This window comes from Pithys albifrons, chromosome 29 (assembly GCF_047495875.1).
Source record: "Pithys albifrons albifrons isolate INPA30051 chromosome 29, PitAlb_v1, whole genome shotgun sequence".
In the NCBI taxonomy this organism is placed as follows: Eukaryota; Metazoa; Chordata; class Aves; order Passeriformes; family Thamnophilidae; genus Pithys; species Pithys albifrons.
The window spans coordinates 5221116-5238216 of NC_092486.1; the positions used below are offsets into that span (position 1 = coordinate 5221116).

The following is a 17101-nucleotide window of genomic DNA, read 5'->3' on the forward strand; positions in this document are numbered from 1 at the left end:
CCCGGCTCTGCTGTAACCGGAGCTGCCGCAGCTCAGCTGGCGGTGGGCGGCGAGAAGGGAGTGGGCAGGTGGGGTGTCCTTTGCTCTCACAGCTCCTCTCAAAGTCATGGGGCCAGCACTGCCCCGGCCAGGCAGTAACCAGGACAGTTCTGTCCCTCTGCTCCCTCGGCTTGCCAACAGCCTGTCCTCCTGACTGCGGAGGGAGGGCACCGTGCAGTGCTCTGTCACAGCACAAACGGAGCCTGGGCTTTGGGGTGTCACTGGAACCGCACGTGGCAGAGCTGAGCAGCACCTCCAAGCATGACTGTGCTGCCGGGATGGCTCTGTGTGCCCTGGCTGGGCAAAGGTGCTTGCCCTCACCTTATACCTTCCAGCTCTGTGTGGCTGTGCCATCATGCCCACCACCCAAGCCTGGCCCCCAGAACAGCTCTATTTCTGGCTCCAGAGGGCTGTTGGGCCAGCGGCCAGGGCAGATACTCAATAAGGAAGCAGTCAGAGAGGGTGGCTGAGTTCTAAATGGAGAGCAGGAGCTCAGGTATCAAGCCCAGCAGGCTATTCTGGGCAAGAGGCACCCCAAGGGGCAGGAAGTGTGGCAGGAGATCTGCAGAGCTAGCACCGGGTCTGCCTGACTGGTCTCACAGCAGGCTTCAGAAAAGGCTGTCCGTAGAGTCTCCACCTCCTGCGGGGCCAAGTCCCCTGCCCTTCCCCTCACCTGCCCAAAGAAGCGGCTGTCGGGCTCCTCCTGCCAGCCACCTGTGGGGTGCTGGGGCTGCCAGTCGCTGTCCTCTGCAGAGCTGACCCGCATCAGCTCCACGGCTGGCACCAGGACCTGCTCTTGCTCCTGGCCCTGTGCCGTGGTGTGCGTTGGGAGCAGCCTTCGGGTGACCCCCTCCTGCCAGGAGCCCGCTGTCAGGTCCTGTAGGCAGGAGATAAAGGAGCCTTCTGCATTCCAGTCCCTCAGCCTGGGCACCGGAGAGGGACAGGGAGAGAGAGACAGAGAGAGAGAGGCAGTCAGCTTTGCCGTGGAGTGCTGCCCCTGAGCACCAGCCGAGCTCCGCGGGCGCACCGGCACAGCCGGCGCCGCTCCCAGCCCCTGGCACCGTCGGGCACCCGGCAGAAGCAGCACAAAACAGATGCACAAAGGGCACACACCACCTCCCAGCCATGCTCCCTGCCCGCCCCACAGCCTCGCAGCTTGGCTGCCAGGGTCTAAGACAACTCTGGATTATCGCGGGCACTGCCAGGGACCTCGTGGGTCCAGTGCCACCAGGAGCATGGGAGGAGGCAGCCGAGGTTGGGATGGCTCTGGTAAGCACAACCTACATGCAGGACCCGGCTGTCTGCCTGGGCTCCCTACCAGGTGCTCTGCAAGGAGCCCCCCAGAGCATCACCAGAGAGGCACTCGGCACTCTGCCCAACCATTGCTCCATGTGCCCAGGCTCCAGAGCTGGAGACCAGCAGAGATGCAAGCAAAGCTGGGAGGCTCTTGCAGCTGGCCCAGCATGGGGCAGTAGCAGGCGAAGCAGTTCTGCTCCCCTCCCATGGTCACCCTGGTGCTCAGGCTGCAGTACCTCTCTGCACTCTTCTCCACAGCATGGCTAATAGTAGGAGATGTCGTGATCCTGGCTTGCACTTTCTGCTGAACTGAAACAAAAGAGACTTCACTCTCCGGGTCCTGCTCCCCAGTCCCTGGCTGATGACCACCGGCTGGCATCTTCCCCTCTGGCCTCTGCCCTTCCTCCTGCTCTAGAAGGTCAATCAGGCCATTCATGGCATCTGAGTCCACTGTGTCATCCTCAACCAGGTCCATAGAGCCCATGTGGTCTGGGCCATGCACATCTGCTAGAGGCTGCCCTGGGAACCGGCCTTCGCTTGTGGCATCCGAGTCCTCAGCCTTGCTGCACTCCAGAGAGGAGTCCTCAGCAGTCACCAGCGAGGGGGTGAGCCCCGAGGACCACACCTGCATGTCGGACATCTCCATCAGGGCGTCCTGCTCAGTGGCAGCCATTGGGATGGCATCCATGATGGCCACCTCATTCCAGTACTGGTCGGCCCGCAGCGGGGATGGCAGTGTGTAATGCAGGGAGGCAGGGGACAGCAGCTCGTCCTGCAGCGAAGCGTAACCTATATGGGCAGACAGAGGCAACGTCTCCGGCAGCCGTCTCACGCACGCACAAGCACAGAGGGGCAAAGGGAAATGGGAAACAGCCTCTGGGAGGATGCCTGCCCCGAGGACAGCAATGGGCATGCCACAGCCCCCCGTGGCCAGGCTGCAGCGCTCACAGCAGCAGCTGCCTTCACACGGTCCCTGCAGGTGCTGCCATGCCTCCCCCCAAGTCCTGGGGCTGGTTTGGGCAGGCTCTGGGGCTGCCTGCTCCTGTGAGGGGGACTAGCCTGGTGTTCACACAATGTCCCATCCACACTGCAGGACACAGTGTCCTCTTTGCTACCCTGCTCCATCAGACAGACCCCAGGTCCCTGCCCACAGCCCCCATCCAGCATCAGCTGGCTGGCACTTAGCCTGGAGTTCAGGTGGCCAAGTCTGGCAGACACTGACTCCCAAAGCCAAACACTCTCCACAGCGCAGAGGAGCAGGTTGGAAGTACCATGAGCAGGGAAGGATGGCCCTGGTAAATGTCATGCAACTCCAAGGCCCTACAGGAGGCAGCCAGGACCTTACAACCCAGCTGATCTCTCCAGGGCTACAAACAGTTGTTGTATCCTCTTCACTCAGGGCCATGTGCACAGCTCAGGCACATCCATATGGACTACAACCCAGGCAGGCAGTCCCACCCATGCAGGTGGCTTTGCTCAGCTTTTTTTCAGCTCTGAGCCATTAATTCTTTTTCCACCCCTGGAGATCAGCAGCAAACCCGGTTTGCTCCCCAGGCAGTCAGGGAATGCCAGCCACAGCCAAGGCACAGGGTACAGCTGGGACATGGAGCACAGAAAGGGCACCTCACCCCTGTGCAGGTGCCTGGCCAAGGGCATGCAGGGCAGGGCCAGCAGGGGAGGTGCATGGGCCCATGCAGGAGAAGGCCTGGGATGGCTGCCTGCAAGCACGACCCCCCAGGATGGGCAGTCCCTGAGGACATGCAGTTGCTGGAGCAGGACGAGGCTCCCGGAGGGCTCAGCTGAGGTGGAGACAGTGGAGACAGGCAGTGGAGGAAGATGAGAGAAGGAGAGGCCAGGATGAGCTCAGAGGAGAAAGGTGACAAGAAGTGACCCACAGGAGTGCCCGCACCTGGCAGCACTAGGTGGCATGTTTGAGAGAGCAGAACAAGGGGAGAGACAGAGAGGGAGAGAGCGATGAGCCAGGGCTGCAGGGGCAGAGCCACAGTGCAGGGCTGCAGCAGCACAAAGCCCTGCCCCTGTCCAGCGTGCCTGCTCCCTGATGGCACATGCCACAGCTGCCTGGCTGTGTCCCCACACCCAGGCAGGTTCTGCCTGGAGCACAGCCTGGACACAGCGCCACAGCCAGGGCTCCGTGAGCTCCCTGGCTACTGCTCAGCTTGCACAGCCAGAGGCACCTCTCACTGGCACACTGGCATAAGGAACACGTGTCAACCCCACCTGGAGAGTTTCTGAGAAAGTAGTACAACAGGGCCAAGTTTCCTGCAGCATAAGCCCCAGTGAAGAGGCCACGTCTGTCAGCAACACCTCATGCCCACTGAGTTCTCAGTGGGTGCCACCTGGTGAGGCAAGACACCAGCCCCGACCTCTCTCTGCACAGACTGACCCCAGAGCCCTCCTGCAGTCCCCATCAGGAGCTGGGGCTCACCATTCATCTGGGATGGTGAGAGGGAGTATTCCCTGTCTGTGTAGCGCCAGCTGCCCTTCAGGCTGCGGCTCTGCCGGCCGGAGCCCTCCAGCGTGTTCACGATCTCGCCGCGGTCGATGTTCCTCAGCGCCGTGTACAGGTTCTCCACTGCAGGGGGAAGTCAGTGTCAACACACTGGTCAGATATGCCCTCCAGGTGGGCTCCCTGAGCATGCACACGCTGCTCTGCATAGCCAGCCCTGCCACCTCTGTGCTGGAAAAGGGCACCTGCCTGTAACAGAGCACCACAACTACTCACTCTTGACATTCTTGCCCTCGCGGCTGACCCAGAGGTTGAGTAAGGCCACGCTCTGCTCCAGAAGGGAGTTGGGGTTCTCCACACGTATCCTGTTGATGTCGTCCACCCCAAACTGCAGCTCACGTGCCAGCTCTGGAGGAAACACCACAGCTCAGCGTCACAGCCTCTGGTGCCCAGCACCAGGCTGGGGACATCGTGAAGGGCTCAGCCAGGCTCAGAGCAGAGGCTCTCTGTTATACACAACTGAACACAGTAGAACATGCAGGAGCTGGGATAGGGCAGAGGTTGAAGCCCCCCTGCCCAACATGGATGTGGCCACCACAGCAGGGTCTCATGCCAGGGAGAAGTGTGGGTGCTGCCACTGGATGTGTGGCTGCAGTGACAGTGCTGGGCCTGCCTGAACAGCAGCAATAACCACAACTCGTGGCAAAGCACTGGCCTGGTTCCCATGTGTGTGAACATGTCACAGCTGCAGGAAAGTTCACCTCAGTGCCCTGCCATGCTCCCAGTGTGGGCCCAGGGCAAAGCACAGTCACTCCACACAGCAGTTTGCCTCCAGCTTCCCTAAGCATCAGCTTTCCAAGGAGTGTTGTGCATTCTCAGAGCTGTCAGGTGTGCACTCACCAGCCCAGCTGAGGCCCAGCTGTTCTGCTATGTCAACCATCTTCTGGTCTGCCTTGTCTGTGCTGCTCAGAGAGCCTGGAGGAGAAAAGGGAGTCACAGCTTCAGCTGCTCAGGGCCCTGCACCAGAATGGTGAGGGGAGTGGGGTGCTGGCCATGGGGGTCTTGCAGCCCCATAGGCACAGCACTGCCCTGCAGGCAGGACCAAGGAAACCCGCAGGGAGAGGGGAGCTGCCATGAGTGTGAATATGACAGGGTCAGCCCAGCCTTTCCACCGGCTCAGGCACCCCAAAGGCAGGGTGTGAGTGGGCTCCAACAGCCCCAGCTGCTGCGTACCGAAACTGGTCTCGCTCAGGATGCTGTATCGCTCCCGCAGAGACAGCGGCGTCAGCGTCCTCCTCCGCTCCTCACTGCCACTCCCCTGGGACAGTGGGGACAAGCCAAGAGATCAACAGCTTGAAAAGAGGGCAGCAGCTCTGCCCTGGCACCACTGCTTCTCCCCCAGCCACAGAGTAGCATGGCATGGCCATGTGGAGCAGCTGAGGAAGCAAAGCTGACAGCAAGGGCTGTCCCCTGCACCTGGGGGAGGGCTGGGCCCTCTCTGCCCCCTCCCAGAGTGCCAGAGACCCAGCACTGACCTTGGTGCAGGGTGGTATGCTGATGTTCAGGTGGCAGAGCACGTGCTGGAGGTCCTCATATTTCATGGCCTTGCGCAAGAACGACAGGGAGCCGCTGGCTTCCCGGCTGCTGTCCCGGACCTGAGCACCAAAATCCCAGTTAGGTGGCCTGGCACAAGCCAAGGACCCCAACTGCTGCCCAGCCCTGCACCCTGACATTACCTTGATGGGGATTGCAAGACGGTTCTCCCGGAAGGACTGGAAGAGGAAGGTGCGGGGCTGAGTGGCCTTCTTGACAGGCACCAGGTTCCCTGAGAGTTCGACGTGCAAAGGCATTCCCTCTACCACCTGGCAGGGAGCAGAAACGGGCTCAGACCCTGTGCAGAGCTGCTTCTCCAGCTCCTGGACAGAGCAGGCAACCTCAGCACTCCTACCCAGACCAGGAGCAGGCCCCTCCACTGGCATCAGTCTCCCCTCCCTTTGTCAGCCCTCTGTCTTCCTCCTGCTCTCCCCACACATTCCTGGGGACAAACCTCAATGTCCCTGCTCCGGGCCACCTCGGTGAAGTTCTCATGCTGCTCTAAAGTCTTGTCAACCTTGTCATCAGTCATGCAGTAGCAGCGCAGCCGTCCCTCCCGTGCATCGTTCATCTTGGCAAACACCACGAATTTGGCCATGTAGGGCACAGCTGTCAGCTCCTTGTACAGCATGGTGGCAAAGTGCACAGCCTCGGCTGTGCGTGGGCAGTCAGCCAGCCAGAACCTGTGGGAGAGCTGGGTCAGGGCACTGCTAAGCAAGTTCCCCAGTAGCACCAGTGGAGCTGCCCCCACACCCTTCCCAACAGCAAACTGGACTGCAGAGGGTGCCCCAAGAGTTGGGTACAGGTGGAGCCCCATCTGTGATGGGGACCCACCCAAATACAAAGAATGGCCCCCTTCCCTCTGCACACCCTGTTGTCATGAGTGTTTGCTGATCCATGCTGAGGCAGCATGGAGGCCTCAAGGCTGGAAGCAACTGCCCTGCATGTAGGAATGGGGCAGCACCACAATGAGCACAGGGCAAAGGGCTTCTCCTGGCAAAAGCCAAGAAGGACCAAGGAGCAGCAAATGTTCCCAGATGGGCACACATTTGACAAGGACTCACCTGGCAGACACATTGGTGGTAAAGTTAGCACACTCATTTTCATACACCAGCTTCGTGGTGCCTGTTATGTCTTCCCACTGGGCTTGGGCTGTCCCTCCTGCAGCAGAAAGCAAGAGTGAGTACACTGCCATTCCATAAGCCTGGGGTCTGCATCCCCTAGGCCTTTGCTGGCTTCACTGCCGTGCCCTTTGCTTATCTCCCTGGAGCTGCATCCCCCTGTGGCAGTCCAGCCTGTCCCCATGGAGGGCACATGCAGAGGAACCAGCAGCCTCACCGATGACACTGCAGAGCAGGCGCAGGCTGGTGGTGTCACCCTCCCCGCTGTCCCGTGGATTGTCCTTCCAGGATGGTGGCAGTGGGATGCGGAGCCCGATGGGGCGGTGGAATTTCCTCCGTCGTGGCTCCACTGTGACAATGGGGCTGAATGTTGCTTGGTTCCCCAGCAGCTTAGTCACCAACTCATCAGGCACTGGCTGTGCCTGTGGGTGGAGAAAAGACAGGCATCAGGGATGGTTTTTCCCGGGGCTGGGGCACAGCCTGGGCCTGCTGCCCACCCCTGCCAGACTCTCTGGGGCTCACCTGCAGGGCCAGCCTCACTCCCTTGGTGACAGCAGTGTCTGGGAAGGTGGCCTGCACCATGGGCACCAGTGTGCTTTTCAAACACCCTCCCTCAGGGCCAATCATGTCACAGTCCTGGCAAATCCGGGACATGACCACAAAGTAGAGAGGGAAGTCTGTGGTGATGATACGGCAGACCCTCTTCTTATCCAGCTCCTCCTGGCTCTCCAGCTCTGCAAGGGCAGCACAGCTCAGTCAGTGCTCACCCCCAGGCCTGTGGCTGACCCCCAACACCCTCCCTGCTGCTCAGTCCACCCCAGCACCCAGGCCATGGGGCAGTGTGGAGCCCTGCCTGCCCTCATGCTCACCCTCATCCATGCCGTTGAGCAGCTGGTCCATGTAGCTCTCCTCGTAGCGGTTGCGATGCTCCTTCCACACGGAGCCGTTCTCGCTGCGCAGCACCACCAGCTCCCGGTCCCCACGCCCGTACGAGGCAAAGTGTGGGATCTCCACAATGACGGGGCTGCAGCCAGCACACAAAGGGCACTGGCACCCACATGCTGCCAGCAGGGCACGCAGGCAGTGAGGTGGCCTGGGCAGGGGAAGGGGGTAGAACTGCTGCCCTCCCTCTCTCGGGGCACTGGGGCTCTGCACCCAGCGGGATGAGGCTGCTCAGGGCTTTCCCTGCCACTGATCTGTTCTGCTGGAATGGCCCACCCCAGAAACACGTGTGTCTGGCCAGAGGTGGGACATCTCCTCCACCAACCCAAGAAGCACATATGAGCAGAGGTCTTGCCCAAAGTGGTAGACACTCCAGAGGAGCCCAGTGCTGAGGGATGGCCCTAGTGTGGGCAGCCCTATCCTCTCTGCTCCCAGATGTGCTCACCTGAGGAACTGAGCGCCAGCAGGCCCCAGGGCGATGATCCTGCTGGTGAGACCCTCCTCCTCAGCCAGTGGTGGGGGTGCAGGCAGTTTCTGGGGTTTCACCAGGCGGCAGGTGATGCGGGTGGGCGCGGCACAGGCGCGGGGCGGGATGACCACGCGCAGCCCGTGGTGCCGGCTGCCCCTCATGGAGCCACCACGGGCATCCACCATGAAGCTCACCAGGAACCTGGAGGGCACAGAGGCGTGGGCAGGTGGGCACTGTGCAGCCAGCTCGTGCACAGAGCACACAGGTGTTGCACAGGCTGGGCACTCACCCTGTGTGCACGGGGCTGGCCACAGGGCTGATGTTGTCCGAGGTCTCCGTGGCAGGGCTGCTGGGGATCAGGGAGTCCTCGTCGAACTCTTTGGAGGGCTGTGTAAGGCAGGAAAGAGACCCCATGGACAAAGGGTCCTATCTGGGGGTGTTGAGCCTGCCCACCCTTACACAGTCTCACAGTGGTCCCTGGACAGTCCTGTACCACGGGGTCAGTGCCCACCACCCACCCCATGCTTTGGCTCTGTGATGATGGAGCTGCCCCCAGCAGGGAATGGCTGTGGGGCCGTGGCAGGCTGTGTCTCATGCTCACCTCCTGTGGGGACACCGAGGGTGCATGCAGCCCGCTGACTTGCTCAGCTTCTGTCTCCACAGGTCCTACCTGCTCAGTCTCCTCCACTCTGGTCACCACAGTTTCAGGTGGGACACAGGGGATCTGCAGGACAGCTGGAGACTCCACCCTGGCAAGAGAGATCAGTGACAGCCACTGAAGCAGCAGGCCTGGGTCCCTTAGCCCCCATTCATCCCCACAGAGTCCTGGGGCTGCAGGACAAAGGCAAACTCAGCAGCAGTCCCATATCATGCTGCAGGAACAGCCCTGACTGGCTTTGCCTGCCATGCCAGCTGGTGAGGGCTCAGTGATCCATTCCTTGCCCTGAGCTGTCCCTGCCCCTCTGGCAGCCCAGCCCAACACAAGGCTGGCCTGTGCCCTCTACTTGCTCCATCCCCACCATACAGCATCTCTTACGTTTGCTCCACTGTTGTCGTGGTCATGAACTCCACTAACTCCCTCTTGCCTTCCTGGTCTCTGAGATCAGCTGTCCTGGGTTTCGGTGCAATCAGCTCCTCCTCTGAAAGCGAGAGCTGGCTCAGCATGCAGAGGCAGGTGGACAAGGGAAACACAGACATCCAGCCCTTGTCCCCATCCCTCCTCAGGGCTGGAGCCAGGGCCCATCCCTGCTCCCACTCCTGGACACACACACTTGTCCCCTGTGTCTCAGAGGGTCTGGTGGGCGTGGGACAGGAGCTGTGGGAGCCATCAGGAGCCTCAGCTGTTCACTGACCCCTCTTTCACAGCACCAAACACAGAGCAGAGCCTGCAGGGGACAACCTATCCTTGGATGCCTGGGGTAGGGACGTAGGCAGGACTGGGAGTGCACCTCCAGTGAGGGCACAGAGCTCTGTCAGTGCTTGCCACTGGCCCCTCTAACACCTGCTAATGAGCTCACCACAGTTTGGCTTTTGCCAGTGCCCTGTGGGAAGGTGTCCAGCACCTCTCAAAGCAGAGAGTGCCCCAGAGATGGGGAGGGTATGAGAGCAGCATAGAGACCCTCGAGCTCTCAGGTTAATCCCTGCTCTGGCCAGCATGGCACGGGCTGGTTGTGGAGGGGCACAGAACCAGGTTCCTATGCCTGCCAGGACAGGGCCTGGGGCTGACAGAGAGTCGGGGTCCTCCTGAGTGGGAGGATGCCCATTCATGCAGTCACACCACAGCAAGCAGCACGAACATGGATGGGCAGGGCAGGGCAGGATGGCAGGACCGGTGCTGGGCAGCACCAGCCCCACAGCAAGGCTCAGCAGATGGACATGGCGTGCGGATGGTTAGTGGCCATGGGGTGAAATGGGCCATTGAGCTGGGGCAGGGGGACACATTTCATACCCATTACTGTGACATGAGCAGTGCCTGCAAAGTAAGAAGAGGCAAAGGTGAGGTCCTTGTGGGAGGGTGCAGGAGCAGACCAGCTGCAGCTGGGCTGGGAGCTGGTACCCCTGGCAGAGCAGGGCACAGTGTGGGCTCTCTGCACGCTGTCCCTGGGGAGGAGTGGTCCAGGCATATCCAGGGGACCCAGAGAGGTCCAGGCATATCCCTCCTGCACAGTGCAGGGAAGCACCCAAGCCAGGAGGTGCCATGCCAGGAGTCTGTTGGGCTCCCCTCATCCTCACTGCAAGACCACTGCAGGGCCCACACAGCTCTCCCACCCTGGTCAGCACGAACACCAGTGCCATCCCTGTGGCTGCTGCCTGCCACACTGACCCAGCCAGCAGACCTCTGGGATGGTGTGACCCAACTCCTGCCCCTCACCTTCATCCTCTGAGACATCCAGAATCTCATCTACAGTCTCTGGGAAGCTCATGCGGTGCTTGTCACCAACTGGCTGTGGGAGCAGAGCAGAACAGGGTCAGAGGAGACAGCCCTTCACTGCACAGCTCCCTGCAGCCCCCTCCCTAGACCTGGGCTGGGCACCCAGCTGCTGCAGACCCTGCCCAGGCTGCTCCCAGCCCAGCCCTGCTCCACAGGGACCTGGTCCTGGTGCCCAGAGGTGCTCACCGGGATGTCAGTCTCCTCCGTGACGATCTTGAGCACGTCGGTGACGGAAATGTAGCCGAGGCGCTTGGCGATGGCCAGGGGAGTGGTGCCATTCTGCCCAAGGAGGGGACACTGGGTCAGCAGCAACAGCCACAGGGGCACCCAGGCAGCTGCCTGAGCTTGCCAGAGGGTGAGGAGGTGTGGGAGGGCATCGTACTCACTGTGCTGATCTCATTGGGAGAGGCCCCGTGCTTCAGCAGCAGTGTCACCACATCTGTGTGGCCCTGCTGTGCCGCTTGGTGCAGGGGGGTGTAGCCCAGCTGCAGGGGAGGACAGAAGGTGCTGCCATCAGTTCTGGGAGCCTGCTGCCCCAGAAATGTCCCCAGGCCTCAGACTGTGCTTCATGCCTGGAGTATGAGGGCAGCTCCCTCCCCATCAACCTGCACGCTGCTGCCCAGGGCAGGAGGGTTCTTGAAGCACAGGACATCTCTGTACCTTAGTCTTGGCATTGACATCAGCTTGGTGCTGCAGCAAAAACTTCACCAGCTTGATGTTTCCATAGTGGCTGGCCACATGCAGTGGGGTATAGCCCATCTGAAAGACAAGATCAGGTCTCAGCCTGTCCTCAGCAGTGCTTCCCGCCCTTCTGGCTTGGATGTGCTCATCCCACAGGCAAAAGCCCCCATGTGTGAAGGATGAGGCACATGTGTGGGTGTTTCCTGAGAGCCCAGGACCAGGGCAGAGGGCTCACTGCAGACTATGCTGTACCCAGGGGTACAGGGATGAGCTATGGGAGCAGGTAAGAATCATCCCTCTAGGGAGGTGGGGGATAGAGGAGGAAGAGTCCCCAAGACACAGGCCAATGGTAAGAATGCCTGTGAGAGGGGAATCTCTTGCACAAAGAAAAAGAAAAGCAGCACTACTCCTGGAGCAGGCCTAGAGGTAGTTTCTTCATGTTTTTCACCACAACCATGGTCAGTGTGCTACTTTACCCTGGTCATTGCATCCACTGTGACTCCATGTTTCACCAGAACATCAGCAACCAGCACGTGCCCCTCTTGGGCCACAAGATGGAGAGGAGTCAGGCCACTCTGCAAAGAGAGGAGGTCTCAGCACAGTGGCAGTACCATCCCTGCAGCTCCACAGCAGAGACTCCGTCAGCCTGGCAAAGTGACTGACACTGTGCTGTTGGCCAGCACTGCTCCCCAGCACAGGGAGGCCCAGGGGCTTGGACCCGCACCCAGTTTGCTGCTCTGTGCCAGCCCCTTCACCTCCAGCCTGGCAGCAGGCACTGGGCCAGCTTACCTTGTTGCCCAAGTTGCCATTGGCTTGTTTGGAGAAAAGCAGGGCCACCATGTCTGCGTGGCCCTCCTGGGAAGCCAAGTGCAGGGGGGTGACTCCCTGCACAGACTCGGCGTTCGCAGAGGCCCCGTACTGCAGCAGGCTGCTGGCCACCTCCAGCTGGTTCTGCTTGGCAGCGATGTGCAGGGGGGTGTACCCGTTCTGTGGGAGGAGAGGTCCTTGCAGTGCTCAGCCCTGCTGAGCAGACCAGCAGGGACAGGAGGGGCCACTCTGCAGGACCAGTCTGCCCTCCCTAGTTGCCTCTGAAGCTCAGGGATGCTCCCAAACTATCTTCCTTACAGCACCCAAGCCCCGACACTGAGGATAAATCCCCTTCTTGCAGCCAAGACAGCACAGGGGTTTCAAAGACCACCTGCTTCAGGTTCAGCTAGTGTGGGCTGTCCTGGAGTTTTCCACACATGAATTTCTGCAGCAGGGTGTGCAGCTCTGGGAGGCTGGGGCAGACAGACACCTCCTGCAACGTGCCTGGCTGGGGAGTGGAGCTGAACTCCCAACACACAGCATTAGTATTCAGGCAGGGACTGCAGGGCTGTGAGCAGTGCCCTGGTGCCACGCTGCAGGAGCAGAGCAGCTGGCAGGCACCCGCTGCCCGCGGTGACGCGCAGGCTGGCGGTGACGCACACCAGCGGGGGCTGGCACTGGTACCGGCGGCTCCCGGTGCCTGCCCAGCACGTCTGCCGGCAGCCTGCGCAGGGGAGAGCAGTGCCAGATGGGCAGGGCTGGCACCAGCAGCCACTTGGCTGTTTGCAGGATGCAGCTCCTGCAAACAGCACAGAAAGCGAGGCGACTGCTGGTCTGTGCTGTGGGGAGATGCTCCCCACGCCCAGGCAGGGAGAGGGGGCTCTCACAGGCTCGTGGGTTTTCTGACTCACTGCTTCAGAGCTGCATGAAAACATTCGTGTGTGGTTTCCCAAGCTGCCAGAACGCAGCGCTGCTCTGCAGGACTTGCCATGGAAACACGTTCCCCACACAGCAGCCACCACGCTGCCAGCAGGGACCATCCCTGACACAGCCTGTCTGCTGGAACAGCACCACTGCCTGGCACCCTGCCTGCCCCACGTGTGGTGTGAGCACAGGCAGGCACGAGCAGCAGGGATGGTGAGATTGGTGGTGATTGGTCCCTTATGCACTCCCTGAGTGTCAGGGTTGAGGGGCAGTGCTGGCCTCAGACTGGTGGGCACTGAACACACACCACCTCCCCACATCCCCAGGGACACCCAGCCCAGACTCACCCAGGCTGAGTTGTGTGGGGAGCTCCCCTTGGGAAGCAGCAGCTTGACAATCTCCAGGTTGTTGTGGTGCACAGCCACGTGCAGTGGGGTCAGGCCATTCTACAGATGGGGAGAGAGTACAGGCAGGTAAGACAGAGCCTCTCCCCATACCACACCACTCCTCCCACTGCTGCAGAAGCAACACTCACCTTCCCTGATGCATTGGGGTGGGCATCATGTGCCAGCAACAACTCTGCCACATCCACCTTCCCATACTTGGCTGCAACGTGGAGAGGGGTAAATCCTTTCTGAGGAGAAAGGCAGCCCATCACAGGATGGCAGAGATGAGGAGAGTGCTAGGGCATGCTGTGACACAGGAGGAGGCTGCCCCTCCTGCAACAGGGACACTGTGCCACCAGCCTGCCCAGCCTTGGCACAGCTGGGTGACACCTTCCACAGCCAGGGACTCAGTGGCTACCTTGGTCATGCAGGTCTGTGAGGCTCCCTTCTCCAGCAGGGCCAGGGCTGTGTCCATGTGCCCCTCTCTGGCAGTGATGTGCAGGGGCGTGTGCCCTGCTGTGGTGGCCAGGTTGGGGTTGGCATTGTTCTCCAGCAGCAGTTTGACCATGCCAGTGTGGCCAATGCGTGCAGCACAGTGCAGGGGGGTCTGGTCATCCTGCAAAGGAGGCAAAGAAGCTGCTTGGGCACACCTGGACTTGCCATGCCAAAAGGCATCCCAAGAAAGAAACCAGCACTGGCTGTTCCCAGAGCTGATTATCACACAGGTTCTCTGTACCTACCTTGGCCTTGGCATTGGCCTTGGCTTTGTTCTGCAGCAGGTACTTTGCCACATCCGTGTGCCCAGCTCTGGCTGCCATGTGCAGGGGTGTCTCCACTTTCTGCACCAAGGACAGGATAAAGTGGTAAGGTTGAAGGAGGGGATATGTGTCTTGCAGCCTTTCTGCATTTGTTCCTCTGCTCTGAGCAGAGGAGAGCAGCACCTGCAACCTTGTCTGGTCCCTACTGGTTCCTCCTGCCAGCACAAAGCAGAGGGCACCAGGGACTGCTCAGGTGATCAGAGGGTGCCAGATCTGAACAATTCTCACATCCTGTGGCCCCCAGCATGCTGAGCTCACAGAGCCCCAGCCAGGGTGGGTACTCACCACGTTGGACACATTAGGAGAAGCTCCACGCTGCAGCAAGGTCTTGACGATGGGCAAGTGCCCCATGAAGGCAGCCACATGCAGGGGGGTCAGGCCAGACTGTGAAGAGAAAGGGGCCAGGGGCCAAGATGGGACTGATGGCCTTGTCAACACCTCTTTCTGCCCCCTCCTCCCTCTCCCCAGGGCATGTTCCAGCACAGAAGCAAAATTCAAGTCCCCAGCCTGCTCCAGGAGCCTGCTGTCTCCCCTGCATCCTTCTGCCCTGCAGGGAGACACTGCCAGGCTCAGCAGGTCCTGAGCTGCAAAGAGCTCCAAGAAAGGTTCCTGGGGAGCAGCAGAGGCAAAAGAGCCATCTCCTGCCACGCTGCCTGCTCTGTACAGGCGGCAGCAGGAGGGCTGAAGCTGATCTCAGCCCACCTACCTCTGTGACGGCGTCAATGGAGGCACCTGTCTTCAGCAGCAGCTCCATCACTCGGATGTGGTTCTTCTTGCAGGCGATATGAAGGGGTGTGAAGCCATTCTGCAGACAGGCAGACGAACGGTCAATTGCAGGAACACTCTCTGTGCCTCCTGCCCGAGCCCTGCCTGCCCCTTCTCACTCACCAGGGCTCTGGAGTTGGGCTTGGCCCCCTTCTCCACCAGCAGCTTGGCCACGCGGTGGTGCCCGCAGTGCGCGGCCACGTGCAGCGGCGTCAGGTGGTCCAGGGTGATGTCGTCGATGTCGGCGCTGTACTGCAGCAGCAGCCGCACGCAGTCCAGGTGGTCGCCCTGCGCTGCCATGTGGATCGGCGACAAGCCGTTCTGCGACCGTGGGGCAGAGCTCAGGCTGGGCCAGCAGGGGGACCAGCATCCCACCCAGCCCCTGCCCCAGTATCCCACCCAGCCCCTGCCCCGGCATCCCACCCAGCCCCTGCCCCGGCATCCCACCCAGCCCCTGCCCCGGCCACAGCTCTGCAGCAGCACACACAGCCTGTTCCCTGGGGAGAAGCCCTGAAATTCCTCACTGATTTCAGGGGAACAATGCTGAGTGCAGGGCAGGGCCTGAAGAGCTGTTGCCATGGGGCAAGCTGTCCCCAGGCCATCCCCTTCTCAGGACTGGTTCCTTTGAAGCATGAAGCCCTCAGGCAAAGGACTCCAGCTAGGACCAAGTAGGTCAGGAAGTTCCTTGCTCTTTCACCAGCCAAAAAAAGCCCCAGCCCAGCCACAGGTGCCATCCAGCAACTGTGCACAGCTTGTTACCCACCCTGTGCTGCCCTGGCACCAAGCACAGTCCCACTGAGTCACACAGGTACCTTAGTTTTGGCTTGAATGGGAGCCCCATGGTCCAGCAGGATCTCTGCAATTCGCACGTGTCCATTGCGGGCTGCACAGTGGAGAGGGGTCAGCTCATCCTGGGGAGAGAGGAGGGTTCAAGGGCTCAGTATGGCATGGAAGGGCAGGGTTCCCTCAGGCAGAGGAGTAAGAGGGAACTTGTTTGCAAAATAAGGCAAAACTGAGCCTGCCCTCAGCCCCCAGAGCATAACCTTGCACCCACGCAGCTGCCCAGTTCCTCTCACCTCTCACCTCTGCATGTGCCAGCAAAAACCTGGTCCATCCTCTCAGTGCACAAGGCACCTTCCCTCCCATCCCCAGCAAGATGTTTGCAGGATAAGCACTGGGCATGAGGAGCTCAGGGAGGGGTATGGTGTGTGTGCAGACAGGCTGTGCTCAGAAGGGCCCTCACCTTGGTCCTGGTCTCTATCTGGGCACCACGGTCCAGCAGCAGCCGCACCATGATGATGTTGCCCCGGCGCGAGGCGATGTGCAGGGGGGTGATCCCGTTCTGTCGGTGAGAGCAGCAAGTCTGTTAGAGTGAGCAGCCCCAGGGAGGTGAGGGCTGGACAGAGCAGAGAGGGCAGGGAGAGCTGCAGCCCTGCCCAGGGATGGCACAGGGGAACAGCTTGTTTAGCAGGGTTGGGAGAGAGGGCTGTGCAGCCAAGGCTGCTGACAGAAGCTACACAGAGCTCTCAGGAGAGCACCAGCTCATGGACTGGGCTGCACCCATGGGTATGGAAGAGCCACCCCAACTGCAGGGGCTGTGAGCTCTGCCCCGCAGTGACAGCACCAGCTTTCCCTCAGCCTGGTAACAAGGTCTCCAAGAGCTCTCACATGGATGCATGTCTGCTTCCAGCAAAAGGGAGACACAGAAGAAAAAGTCCATGCTGTTTTCTAATTGCAATTCCTCAGACATGCATCTGAGCTACCTGCTGCATGGTCCCACCTCACCAGTGCACCCTGGCAGCTGCTGCTGCACCTGCATGGACAGGAGGCACAGCATCCTCCTCTGCTGCTGGAGTAGCACCAGCCCCAGTAGCTTCTCACCCTGCACTCACCTGGGGTGTGAAGTTGACACTGGCTCCACGGTTCAGCAGTAACTGGGCCACACTGAGATTCTCGTAGTGGGCTGCAATGTGCAAGGGGGTGAATCCAGTCTAGGGGAAAGAAGGAGGGATCAGCCCAGCCAGATAAATGCTCCCTGCTGAAAGGATGGATAATTACAGCATACCAAGCTGCTGTTCTCCCTGGGGATGTGGGGAAGCTCCCAGAGACAGGATGGGAAAGCCACACACCTTGGAGAGGACGTCAGCATTGGGGTCATTCTGCAGCAGCACGGCCGCTGTGCGGGTGTCATCGTTGCGGGCTGCGATGTGCAGGGCGGGCAGGCGGACCTTCCCCTTCGTCCCGTAGTTGATAAGGTGAGCAACCACGTTCTCATGCCCTTGCTGCAGAGCCACAGCTAGTGGTGTGAAGCCATCCTGCCAAGGAGAGGCAGATAAGAGGGGGAGAGCCAAGGAGCCATGGC

At 60.5% G+C, this 17101-nt stretch overlaps 1 protein-coding gene across 7 annotated transcripts in view; it reads right to left on the reverse strand.

Moving 5' to 3' along the window:
• Positions 1-17101, reverse strand: part of ANK1 (ankyrin 1) — a 52511-nt gene that overhangs the window by 5241 nt on the left and 30169 nt on the right. For 5 of the 7 annotated variants that reach the window (XM_071579249.1, XM_071579248.1, XM_071579246.1 and 2 more), the window contains exons 6-40: positions 16869-17054; positions 16632-16730; positions 15983-16081; positions 15552-15650; positions 14863-15060; positions 14681-14779; positions 14260-14358; positions 13897-13995; positions 13575-13772; positions 13306-13404; positions 13118-13216; positions 11829-12026; positions 11516-11614; positions 11019-11117; positions 10745-10843; positions 10545-10637; positions 10299-10371; positions 9876-9899; positions 8964-9066; positions 8529-8676; positions 8217-8314; positions 7904-8128; positions 7386-7540; positions 7039-7250; positions 6734-6938; positions 6460-6556; positions 5850-6078; positions 5539-5664; positions 5338-5457; positions 5036-5120; positions 4703-4777; positions 4079-4210; positions 3782-3928; positions 1572-2124; positions 713-962 (exon numbers count right to left, since the gene is read on the reverse strand). In XM_071579249.1, coding sequence (XP_071435350.1) covers positions 713-962; positions 1572-2124; positions 3782-3928; positions 4079-4210; positions 4703-4777; positions 5036-5120; positions 5338-5457; positions 5539-5664; positions 5850-6078; positions 6460-6556; positions 6734-6938; positions 7039-7250; positions 7386-7540; positions 7904-8128; positions 8217-8314; positions 8529-8676; positions 8964-9066; positions 9876-9899; positions 10299-10371; positions 10545-10637; positions 10745-10843; positions 11019-11117; positions 11516-11614; positions 11829-12026; positions 13118-13216; positions 13306-13404; positions 13575-13772; positions 13897-13995; positions 14260-14358; positions 14681-14779; positions 14863-15060; positions 15552-15650; positions 15983-16081; positions 16632-16730; positions 16869-17054 — 5019 coding nt within the window. Of the gene's footprint in view, positions 1-712; positions 963-1571; positions 2125-3781; positions 3929-4078; positions 4211-4702; positions 4778-5035; positions 5121-5337; positions 5458-5538; positions 5665-5849; positions 6079-6459; positions 6557-6733; positions 6939-7038; positions 7251-7385; positions 7541-7903; positions 8129-8216; positions 8315-8528; positions 8677-8963; positions 9067-9875; positions 9900-10298; positions 10372-10544; positions 10638-10744; positions 10844-11018; positions 11118-11515; positions 11615-11828; positions 12027-13117; positions 13217-13305; positions 13405-13574; positions 13773-13896; positions 13996-14259; positions 14359-14680; positions 14780-14862; positions 15061-15551; positions 15651-15982; positions 16082-16631; positions 16731-16868; positions 17055-17101 lie in introns of those variants that run through there. The other 2 variants (XM_071579245.1, XM_071579250.1) reach the window with 2 other exon arrangements.